Consider the following 12,559-nt stretch of genomic DNA (forward strand, 5'->3'; position numbering starts at 1 on the left):
TGCCAGCCATTCCCTGGGATGTTTAAACCTCGAGTTCCCCTTATGTGAACCCTGTGCAAATCTCAGCCCAGGACTGCTCCCCACCTGCAACATCCTGTCCACCTCCCATAACCAGCCTGCTCACAATCTCCTTAATAGAAACAGGAGTGTTTACCTTGAAATCATCTCCACACCACGTGGCTATACTGCTTTCAGCAGGGTTGGGAACATCAGGCCAACATAGGTGCTTCAGTTTGCTAATAAGAGAGATTTTAAAACAGGAAGTGAGTCCAAGAAGCATTTTACTTGTACTGCATGGCCAAACCGAAAGAGTGTTAACTCGCCTTCCAGTGGAGGAGACGCAAGACCCAGGTTCAAGTTGGGAAGATCCCCTGGAGAAGGACATGGCATCCCACACCAATATTCTGGCCTGGAAAATTCCATGGACAAAGGAGCCTGGTGGGCTACAGTCCATGGGGGTCACAAAGAATCAGACATGACTGAGCATGCACACACACATGGGGAACTGTATGGCTCCCTATTGAATAATGGTAAGCTCACAGCCTCCTGATGGAAACTGAGAAAACAAAATACTTTGTTGGGGCGGGGGTGGGTGGTGAAACTGAAAGTAATCTGTGGGACGTGATGGAGGGAGACCTTTCCCCAGACAAAGCTACTCTTTCCCACTCTCCTGCCACTGTGTTCCCACCCCCTGATCCTGGTGCCGGGAATCACACTATTGCAGAGCCATTTGTTTGAGATTATTCCACAGGAAAGGTAACACTCTAAGTCTTATAAGATACCCATATTTTAGAGCAGTGATTCTCAAAGTGTGGTTCCCAACCAGCAGCATCATCAGCACCTGGGAGCTTTTAGATATGCAAAATGTACAAGAATTTGTGCTGAAGATTCAGTTACAATCCACAGGAACTGAGGTTGACTTAGTCTGACCATAACTAAGCACATCTTGGGCTTCCCAGGTGGCGTCAGTGGTAAAGAACCCACCCGCCAATGCAGGAGACATTAGAGACGTGGGTTCAATCCCTGGGCTGGAAAGACCCCCTGGAGGTGGGCATGGCAACCCACTCCAGTATTCTTGCCTGGAGAATCCCACAGACAGAGGAGTCTGGCAGGCTATGGTCCCTAGTCGGGGTTTCTAGGGTCGCAAAGAGTCAGACACGACTGAAGTGACTTAGTGCACATGCACACACAAGCGCAGCTTGGCAGAGAAGGCTCACAACTGTGCAGTTCTGGAGAGAGAGGCCTACCAGGGAGGGAGCCTGTGACCCTCAGGGTAAAATGAGGCACCCCGGGAGAGAAAGCACAAGACCCTGAAGACAGGCTTCCTTCCATACAGTGGCCAGAGCAGGCAGGACAAATGGCCTTCAGCCCGCCCTCCAACACTGTGTAACTAGCAAGGAGCAGTCTATGCTGGGCATGTGCTAGCCAGTGCTCCAGCACCATGGGCACCCTGCTCCCTACTCTACCTAGAAGAGAAGCTGGCCACCTGGAGACCCTTTGCTGCTGCCAGTGGTCCCCACTAGACACTGAGAGAGAGGATCTTCTCCCCAGCTCTAGTCTCAATTGCAGAACATAGCAGATAAAGCCTGTGAGGCAGCTGGCACTTCCCTGGCTTCAAAAAGTCCTAGGCCTGGTACATGGGGCTGTGGGGGGTGGAGGTCATCTGCTCCAGTTAGAATTCTGATGTGCCACAGTGTAAGGCACATGATAAATTCAGTAGCTATGTGAAAAATCAAAAAATGAACGAATATGCCTAAATGGCAGAGTGCCCTCTTCCACCCATGGTGCCTTCTACCCCCTTTCCATCCCTGATTTTGAGGGCCCACATTGTTGTCTCCAAACTCACTTGGGTTTTTTGATGCCATATGCCACCGTCAGGATGATGAGAATAAGAAGGCCCCCTCCAACCAGAGAAGTTACAAGAAAAATCTCAAAGACACCTTTGGGAAAAGGAGAACAAAAGTCAGTAGTAGGCTGAGCTCCTTACTTTCTTGACAAAAATCAAAGATTAATAATTCCTTCCAGTTTTTATGCAGAGTACATCATGAGAAACGCTGGGCTGGAGGAAGCACAAGCTGGAATCAAGATTGCCGGGAGAAATATCAATAACCTCAGATATGCAGATGACACCACCCTTATGCAGAAAGTGAAGAGGAACTAAAGAGCCTCTTGATGAAAGTGAAAGAGGAGAGCGAAAAAGTTGGCTTAAAGCTCAACATTCAGAAAACAAAGATCATGGCATCCCATCCCATTACTTCACAGCAAATAGATGGGGAAACAGTGGAAATAGTCTGGGCTTTAAAATCACTGCAGATAGTGATTGCAGCCATGAAATTAAAAGACACTTGCTGCTTGGAAGGAAAGTTATGACCAACGTAGATAGCATATTAAAAAGCAGAGACATTACTTTGCCAGCACAGGTTTGTCTAGTCAAGGCTATGGTTTTTCCAGTGGTCATGTATGGATGTGAGAGCTGGACTATAAAGAAAGCTGAGAGCCAAAGAATTAATGCTTTTGAACTGTGGTGTTGGAGAAGACTCTTGAGAGTCCCTTGGACTACAAGGAGATCCAACCAGTCCGTCCTAAAGGTGATCAGTCCTGAGTGTTCATTGGTAGGACTGATTTTGAAGCTGAAACTCCAATACTTTGGCTTCCTGATGCGAAGAGCTGATTCATTGGAAAGACCCTGATGCTGGGAAAGGTTGAAGGTGGGAGGAGAAGGGGACGACAGAGGATGAGATGGTTGGATGGCATCACCAACTCAATGGACACGGGTTTGGGTGGACTCCAGGAGTTGGTGATGGACAGGGAGGCCTGGCGTGCTGTGGTTCATGGGGTTGCAAAGAGTCGGACACGACTGAGTGACTGAACTGAACTGAACTGAACCAGTAGTTTTAGCAACATATTCCTTGTCAATTTTCTTTCAATTTAATTCAAATTCATTTCATTTATCCTTCCCTGAATAATACTGACAGAAATTATGTTCCCCAGGTTCATCCTCCAGTTTCATTCATTCAATAAACAATTTCTGAGAACTTACAATTTGCCAAACACTATTCTGAGTAATAAAATAAACAGCAAGAAACACAAGAATCCCTACTCTCATGGAGTTTACATGAGAGTAAAGAATTGTACAAGAATTGAGACAATAAATAATGCAAGATTATTTCAGATAAAATGGGTATTTTTAAAAATTATTTTTATTATTAGAGAATAACTAGGGTAAAGTAGGATAGGAGTTAGCACCTTTAGATAGGGTGGCAAAGGAAGGCTCTTGGGAGAAGTGAAATTTGAGCTAATGTGAATAATGAGAAGGAATGAGCCATGTTCATTTTGGGGAAAGCATTCCAGGCAGAAAAAAGAGCAGATGCAGGAGCATAAGTGGGAACATAATTGGGAAGTGGTGGGAGGTGAGACCAGGAAGGGACAGATGAGGAAGGGTCCTAAAAGCTATGGGAAAGAGTTTGGATTTTATTTAAAATACAACAGAAGCCACTGGTGGCTTTTAAGCAGGGCATCTAGGATTCTAAACTCTGGCTGCTGTGTGGAAAACAGATGGTAGAGGATCAAAGATAGAAGCAGGGAGATCTATAAGAACCAAAGGTAAGAAAGGCTCCAAGGTAGAATTTTGCCTTCAAGTTGACCCCTAGAGAAATTTCACCAGATAATGCAATTTGTGCCTAGTGTTGTAAAAATATAACACGATTTTTAAAAATTTTAAAGAGCAGTATCAAAAAAAGAAGTCCCTAAAGACAATGTTTCAGTCAATAAAAAAAGAACATGTTTTCTGTGTAGAAACATATACTGTACCCACATTTTCTAGAACCATAAACTACTTTTCTTCTCTTGGAAACATGATAAACAAGGGACTTCCAAGAATACTTAGACTATTTCTAGCTTTTATTGAAATTTTGCAATATTCTTTCACTTTTAAGTTTCATTTTTTAAAAACAGTGTTAGTATATCAAGGAGATCCAACCAGTCCATTCTGAAGGAGATCAGCCCTGGGATTTCTTTGGAAGGAATGATGCTAAAGCGGAAACTCCAGTGCTTTGCCAACCTCATGCGAAGAGTTGACTCACTGGAAAAGACTCTGATGCTGGGAGGGATTGGGGGCAGGAGGAGAAGGGGACGACAGAGGATGAGATGGCTGGATGGCATCACTGACTCGATGGACATGAGTTTGAGTGAACTCCGGGAGTTGGTGATGGACAGGGAGGCCTGGCATGCTGCGATTCATGGGGTCGCAAAGAGTTGGACACGACTGAGCAACTGAACTGAACTGAACTGAACAATCAAATCTCTGTCATTCAAAGACTTGGAAAAATTAACCTGTTTCTCCCATCTTCCTTCCTTCTTTCTCTTTCATCTCCCTTCTCAGCCCATCTTCTTTCCCTCTTGAATTGCCCCCACAAGCATCATATGAATCACATTATATTTTATATTATTGTTGTATTTATTAAATTTTTCTTTCTCCCATTTTTAATATAAAATCTGATTACTAGAACATATTATGCACTTTTTTACTCAGAAGACTCCACAAATGTGACATTATGTGGGTCAATGGTGCAAGGTTTTTACTTGTTTGACACACAGGGATTGACGACTGTGAACTGGGGACTGTCTTCAGGTGGGGCTGGTTTGAAGGGTCAGTAAAGTTGGCATTAACTTGATCCCTCCTCTCTATGAAGATTTGGGGCTACCCCCGAAGAAGAAGCAAAATGAACCATCTTTCCAAATTCAGCTCTCAATCTTCCTGCCCTCCCTCCCATTACTCATATGCTTTCCTGGAAGGCCAGTGAGTCAGAGAACAAATGGTTCTTCCTACTTCACCCTTTTACTTGGCTTCCCCCTGCCCCTGGCAAACACTACCTGTGACTGGCCTAGGAGAAATGCCAAGGAGACATTCCCAGGGAATAAAGGAGTACTCACTAATTGACAATGTCTTGAAGTTTATCCTGGGGCCATCAACTCCCCCAGCACTGGTGCTGGCCTTGACCCAAACAGTGTAAGAGGTCTTTCGTGTCAGGGACTCCAGGTCATACTGCAGGATGCTGGAGTTGACTGTCTTGGCTAAAGGAAAAATATAGAAGTCAAACACCACAGCCAAACTCAAGTGAAAACTGTGCTTTATTGGAGCTCAAATAAGAGCACTGGAACCTGTGTGCTTCCAAGCTTGGCCATCTCACACTCCTATCTCTCTATCCATTATAATTAGCTTATTAAGATGGATCAAAGACCTAAATATAAGAGTTAAAACTATAAAATGCTTACAAAACCACATAGGGTAGATCTATATGGCCTTGAATATGACAAAGACTTCTTAAATATGACACCAGCACAGAAGCAGCAGAAAGATTAAACTGCACTTCATCAAAATTAAAAGTTCTTGTGCATCAAAAGACACTATCAAGAGAGGGAAAAACTCACAGAATGGAAAAAATATTTGCAAATCATACATTTGATAAGGAATTTGTATCCAGAATTTAAAAAAAAAACACCCTAACAACTGAACAACTGAAAGACAAACAGCCCAATTTAAAAATGAGCAAAGAGACTGAAAAGACTTTCTCTAAAGAAGATATACACATCTGTGTCTTTTTTGCTGTCTTGCATACAGGGTCATCATCACCATCTTTCTAAATTCCATATATATGTGTTAGTATACTGTATTGGTGTTTTTCTTTCTGGCTTACTTCACTCTGTATAATCGGACTCAGAGGGAGAGGGAGAGGGTGGGATGATTTGGGAGAATGGCATTGAAACATGTATACTATCATGTAAGAATCGAATCGCCAGTCTATGTCCGATGCAGGATACAGCATGCTTGGGGCTGGTGCACGGGGACGACCCAGAGAGATGTTATGGGGAGGGAGGTGGGAGGGGGGTTCACGTTTGGGAACGCATGTACACCCGTGGTGGATTCATGTCAATGTATGGCAAAACCAATACAGTATTGTAAAGTAAAATAAAGTAAAAATAAAAATTTAAAAAAGAAGATATACAAATGGACAACAAACACATATAAAAGATTCTCTACATCATTAGTTATTATGGAAGTGCAAATCAAAACCACATTGATTTGGCTGGTTCATGTTGATATATGACAGAAACCAACACGTTGTTGTAAAGCAATTATCCTTCAATTATATATAAATACATTTTTAAAAAATCACATTGAGATAGCATTTTATACCCACTAGGACAGCCACACTTTTTAAAAATGGAAAATAACAAGTGTTGATAAGGATGTAGAAAATTAGAACTCTAATTTATTGCTGGTAGTAATGTAAATTGGTGTAGCTGCTATGGAAAACAGTTTGGTGGCTCCTTGGTAAGTTAACTTAGAATTCCCAAATGACCTAGCAATTCTAATCCTAGTATATACCCCCAAAGAATTAAAAGCAGAGATTCAAACAGATATTTATACACCAATGTTCACAGCAGCATTAATCACAGCGGCTAAAATGTTTTATCAACTGATGAATGGATTTTAAAAAATGTTTCTTGATATAAAAAAATATTATTTAGCCATAAAAAGGAATGAGGGACTAATACATGCTACAACATGGATGAACTTTGAACACACTATGCCAAGTGATAGAAGCCAGGCCAAAACAAAAAAAAAGGTCACATATTGTATGATTCTGTTTATATGAAATATCCAGAATAGGTAAACCCATAGAAACAGAAAGGAGTTTTCTGGTGGCCGCGGACTGTGGGACAAGGGTAAGGAAGTGACTGATTGATGGGTACACAGTTTCTGTTTGGAGTGGAAATAAGTAGTGTTATGGTTACAACATTATGGATGCTTAATACTTAGTGCCACTAAATTGTATACTTTCACATGTTTGAAGTGGTAAAATTTACATTATATGTATTTTACCATAACAACAACAAAAAATTAGCCTAAACAGAAACCCAGGCCTAGCCCACAATTGAAGATGTCAGGCAATATTGTAGATGCAAGAAAAAGGCAGTGGACAGTAGAAGCCATTGTAAAGGGTCCTTCACTGAAGCAAGTGCCACCAAACAGGGTCTGTCCCCTCTAGCCTTTAATCTAGGCATGTGCCACTCTGGAGTAAAGGTCAAGAAGCTCCCAGGAGGCCCACTGTTCACAGCCTGATGGGCACAAATTGTATCAATTTCTCTGGTCCCTACAGGACTCTCAGGTACAGTCATTTCAACCTCATTTGACTCTTAAAAACTCAAGAGATGGACACCCTTGACTCTGTTTTCAGAGAATCTCAAGGAAGTTAGTGATTCCCGCAAAATGGAAGGGCACCCACCACAGGATCTACCCCGATAGCAGGTCTATCTGCAGCATCTATCTGGGGCTCGGGGTTCTTTCAGCTTGACTATAAGCTCACTTACAGAATTCCTTTCCATCTTCAGCTTGGTAAAATATGGTGTAATTGTTGATGAAGCCATTTCTCTGATGCTTGGGAATCTCCTTCCACGTAATTGTGACTGTCCTCACACCAATGTTCTCCACCTTCGTCTTGGGACCTTCTGATGGAACTTTATAGGACGAGGAGACAAATGAACACCGAATCACACCCCAGCAGGTCCTTCCCCTAAGAAGTCTCTGCCCAGTCCTCAAACTGTAATCAGTGCTGGGGGTGGGAGATGGGGCAGAGTAGGGAAATGATGAATCAACTTGTCTTGAGAAAACTGTTGTCTAGAATCATGCCTCTCAAACAGGAAGAGAAGCAGAGTCAAATACCAGAGAAAGAGTACTTCCTCATAGACCTCTCACTAATTTGGCACCCAGCTCTTTCATCCATACGTGTAATAGCTATTATCAAACCGTTGAAGATTATGCCTCCGTGAGCTATCTTTGAGTGACAGGATATATTTCCTAAAGTTGAATCTGGAAGATGTTAACTTCCAAAAAGGTAGAAGTAAAAAAGTCTGAGTGGTTCGATGCCGGGAGCCAGTGTAAGGAACTCCACCCATGGCAAAGGTCATGAGGAAGGAGGCTTCGGCATACGCAAAGGCAAGATCGAGCCTCAGGAAAACCCCTGTTCCCAAGCATCTACCCCCAAAACCAGAGTCTACCTACTTTACTGTTTCATGCTCTCACCTACACCTCTGACTTTATGGGGGGCTGTTCCCCACCAGTTCTCTTGGAGAAGAAGTAAACTTGCAGGTCAAGTCAATAAAAATTCCTGGGCGTGACAAGGGTGTCTCAGGTCAAACCTCTCTGCTGGCAGACTAGTTTGTGTGACAGCATTATTCACATTCCTGCCACTAGGCACATGATTGTTTACTACCTCTCAACCATAAACAGCACAGAGAGTTTGGAGTATTTTGAAAATCTTAATTAGCATAGGGCTTTTCTCATTGTTGAGTCAATGATTGCCGCCAGGCCTCCATATCCTTAGGCACCTGGGAATATATTAATGTATTTGGAATATAGAAAAGGAAATATAGTAGTTTTTGATGTTAGCAATACTAGACTTTTTGAATTAATGAATTTTCTCTTCTGTTACTCACTGTACTTTATTATAAATCAATGTGTCCTTGCTATGTAAAAATGTAACTTTATCACTATCTTAAGACTAAACAGATCTTAAGGGGAACATCAGTGAAGGGTTTTCATTTGTTGGGCTGATGTTTGCTGCTAAATCTCCATATTACCTGCCCTTATAATAAATATAACTAGCATATAGTAGAAATAAGTATTAACCTTTAAGATTAATCATGTTAACCTTAGGTTAAATAAATTCCTTTCTTAGTTGTAACCCACTACACCCTCACCCTATAGGAATGCAACTTTATCTGGTACCTTCAGAGGGTGGCGCCTGGTTTAAGAAAAACACCCTTGGAAAAAATAAGTTTTCTGGTTAACTGACGATTATCAGAAAGAAAGGGTCGTAAAATGTCAGCAGGCCTCATGGCCAGAAGATGATGTAAAACCCCTATGACCTGTTCTGTATACATTTATGTGAAGCACCTGATTTTGATAAAGGTCAGGACTGCCGACCCCCGCGTGACTTTAAAATTTCCATTTGTCTCTATGTGTAACAAAGGGTATATAAGCAAACCTAAAAAATAAAGAGATCGGATCAGTTTCTGGAAAGACTGATTCCCCCATGTCATTTCTTTCTTGTTCCCCTTTTTTTCTGGCTGAATTCCCATCTGGAGCGTGGGTCCTTGCCACGTCTACTTACTTGCCCTGGCTTTTAAGTTCCATGTGAGAAGAAGCCCAAGGAGGGGCACCTTCTGATATTCAAGTGGCACCGGTGGCCCAACGTAGATGGTGCAAATTCCTTGTCTTGGAATTTTATTGGTATCCCACGTAAACCAAGTTATTCAGCCTCTTTTTCTCCACTAATATTTCCTACTACACTATCCATTTCTAATCTATATCTGTAATTAAATAAGTTTTTTCCTAGGACGCCGATTCCATCTCCACTCTGAATTACCCTGGATCCACCGGGGCTGGACCCCAGCAGTTCACCAATAAAACCTTTGCTTATTGTTATACAATCAAATATAATTTTTTAGCATCTCCAAGTTATTCTTAGGGTCCCTAGCTTGGTCTTTTCTGATTATAGAGCTGTTGGCACTGTTTCTTTGTGACTTTGGGCAAGTTGGTTCACCTCTCTGAGCCTTGCTTTTGTGAGATGAGGGACTTGGGCTTGATGATCTCTAATGTCCACCACAGCTTTAAAATTCAGTGACTCCATACTTTGACCACAACTGTGTCAACTACTACAAACTGTAATAAGTATACATAGCTTACTACAAGCTAAATGTGCAGCACGGATGAGCACTAAAGCAACTGTGAACAAGCTACAGGCCTTCGCAGACTTGGGTAAATGATGGACAGGCCCCAGAGTTGCCTTTGCCCAATGGAACCTTGTCCATACATACCACCTTCTTTGACATAAGCCTGGATGGAATATGGTTCACCCACTCGGTTTTGCAACATTGGATACACAGAGATATTATAGCACCAGAAAGGTTTCAGTTCATCTGTAGAAAAAGGGGAGGTAGAGAGGGAATGGGGCAGCGGGAGGGAAAGAGAGAGAAGGAGGGAGGGAGGGAGAAAGAAGCGTTAGGTGCAGAGCACGGCATAGAGGAAGGAATGCTAGACTAAGACTTAGGACATATGACTTACAGAAGGTATTTTATTTCCCTATCATCTCCACATCTGGAAAATAAGGGAGTTAAGTTGGATGGTCTCTAATATCTATGTTGGTTCTAACATTTTAAAACTAATTCCTAGAACCAAACCTGCACCACTCTGACAAAATGGTTGAGCCACCCAGGAAAGGAGAAGTAAGAGATCCAGGCTCTCCTTCATCACTGATTTTGTTACATCATTTGGGGTGCACCTCAGAAGAAACTTAATTCTTCTTTAAATAGCATATCACCCTAGAGAACTCAGCTACCATAAATTCTAGCTCTTCTGTCTGTCTGCATCCCTACATAAGTATAATTCTTCATATAGATGCTATTAAGTATTAAAAATGGTTGGGGTGATAGGACTGGGAGAGTAAAGCCTCACTTAAATGTCTTATATGGAGCAGGGACTTTCTTGAAAAGAAGGCTATTCTCTGTATCAGTCACTTGGGGAAGGGCCCTAGAACCTAAACATGCAGCCAGAACTGAAGGAGGCGCCCTGAGTAGGACAGATGGGATACAAAGTCTGGTGTTTCCACGCAATCACATGATTTCCACATTGCATCCACATGATCACGGTATCTGGGAAGAGCTCTCTGATGGTGGGTGTCCACCACCAAAGAGGGTGCTTTCCACCTGGAAACACGTCAGCTGCCTAGTCTGATGCTCATGGCTTCTTATTCCAGCAATGCTGGGAAATGCCAAGAAGCACACGTCACTAAGCTTGCCCTAGCCTGTCAAATTCTATTACTCACAATTTACAGGTAAGAAGCCAAAACTAAGGATTTTAAAACTGGTAAAAATGAAAGTGAATCCTACACAGCAAGAACCTGTGGGGTCCTCACTGGCTACCTTGCTGGATTGTCCAGTTCCTGGTGTGAGATACAGACTCCCAGGAGATGGCCAAGGGCTTTGAGTCCAAGTCTGGGACCCACTCCACCATCCATGTATCAACCTCTAGAGCAGAGCTTTGCCACTCCACCACCAGCTGGTCCTGAGTGAGGCTGGTGTGCATGGCCTCGATGCACTGGAACACTGAAAGGAGAGGGAAAGACTGCTTCACAACACCGAACTCATCCTCCAGATGCACCAACCACATTTACATCTATTCACTGCCCAAAGTGTAAAGAAGGTCAAAGTTCAGGATCTCCACTGCCACCTTCCACTAGGATGCTATTTTTAATGTTTTTATTGTATCCCTTTTCCTTACTCTTAATATTTGATGAAGTGCCTTTTGTTATCTTCCCTAAATTTGCCTGTTGCCAGCAGAGAATCTTACTAGACAGTTGATGACTAAGAAGAATTACCTGGCAGCTCTGAGGTCTGTGCAAGTCAAAAGGAAAGTAAGCCGGAGACAAAGAATGGATCTCTAAAGGTAGAATTTCAGGCATCTATAATTTTGTGACTGGGAAGCTGGAAGCTGGTGACCCTAAAATCATACCAGGGTGATGACTTTGAATTTCAACTATCTAAACTGGTGCTATACAACCTGTCTATGCAGTCCCATCTTCAGGTAGGAAGAATTGTGTCTGCTACAGAAGGATATAGACACACTCAAATGAAGCACCTATTTGTGGACCAATAGGTAAATGACTACATTCCCTGCAGACCTAGCAAAAAGACAGGCGGGGAAACAGTCCACAGTGTTCTTTAGTAGAAAAGTTGAACATGTGGCTTCAAATCTAGTACCTGGGGTCTAATCAGAATCAGAGAGTTCCCTTACTGAAAATGTTCTGGATACGCAGAAAAGAGCACTACTGGAGATGTGGGGAGAGAAGGAGGAGAAGGAGGGCATGAAGGAGTGGGGCTCAGAAGACCACAGCATGTGGCTTTCCCCTCTTCTACTCCTCACCACCTGCAACAACCCTGAGCCTTTAGAATTGGAATCCACAGGAAGCATTTTTAAATAAACATAAAAGATGGTCCTGGATGAGGGCAGAAGATGAGATAGAGTCCCTCAAAAAAGCGAAAATGCCTCTTGAAGTTGGAAACCTAGGCAAGTATAGAGATTTGGCATAAGAGGCCAGCGGGTACTAAATTCTGCTATGCCTATGCAACAAATACATTACTATGTGTAAAAAAGATAACTAATGAGAACCTACTCTATGGCAAAAGGAACTTTATTCAGTGCTCTGTGGTGACCTAAATGGGAAAGTGAAAGTTGCTCAGTTGTGTCCAACTCTTTGGGACCCCATGGACTGTAGCCACGGAATTCTCCAGGCCAGAATACTGGAGTGGGTAGCCGCTCCCTTCTCCGGGGGATCTTCCCAACCCAGGGGTCGAACCCAGGTCTCCTGCATTGCAGGCAGATTCTTTACCAGCTGAGCCACAAGGGAAGCCAAAGAATACTAGAGTGGATAGCCTATCCCTTCTCCAGGGTATCTTCCCGACCCAGGAATCGAACCAGGGTCTCCTGCATTGCAGG

General features: G+C 42.9%; 1 protein-coding gene across 2 annotated transcripts in view; it reads right to left on the minus strand.

Annotated features, from left to right (window-relative positions):
• IL31RA (interleukin 31 receptor A) overlaps positions 1 to 12,559 on the minus strand; it is a 90,354-nt gene that overhangs the window by 21,092 nt on the left and 56,703 nt on the right. For both annotated transcript variants that reach the window (XM_027979943.3, XM_060400418.1), the window contains 6 exons: positions 10,987 to 11,169; positions 9,883 to 9,984; positions 7,375 to 7,521; positions 4,933 to 5,073; positions 1,847 to 1,940; positions 155 to 236 (listed from right to left, as the gene is read on the minus strand). In XM_027979943.3, coding sequence (XP_027835744.2) covers positions 155 to 236; positions 1,847 to 1,940; positions 4,933 to 5,073; positions 7,375 to 7,521; positions 9,883 to 9,984; positions 10,987 to 11,169 — 749 coding nt within the window. The remainder of the gene's footprint in view (positions 1 to 154; positions 237 to 1,846; positions 1,941 to 4,932; positions 5,074 to 7,374; positions 7,522 to 9,882; positions 9,985 to 10,986; positions 11,170 to 12,559) is intronic.

Source organism: Ovis aries, chromosome 16 (assembly GCF_016772045.2).
Source record: "Ovis aries strain OAR_USU_Benz2616 breed Rambouillet chromosome 16, ARS-UI_Ramb_v3.0, whole genome shotgun sequence".
NCBI classification, from domain to species: domain Eukaryota; kingdom Metazoa; phylum Chordata; class Mammalia; order Artiodactyla; family Bovidae; genus Ovis; species Ovis aries.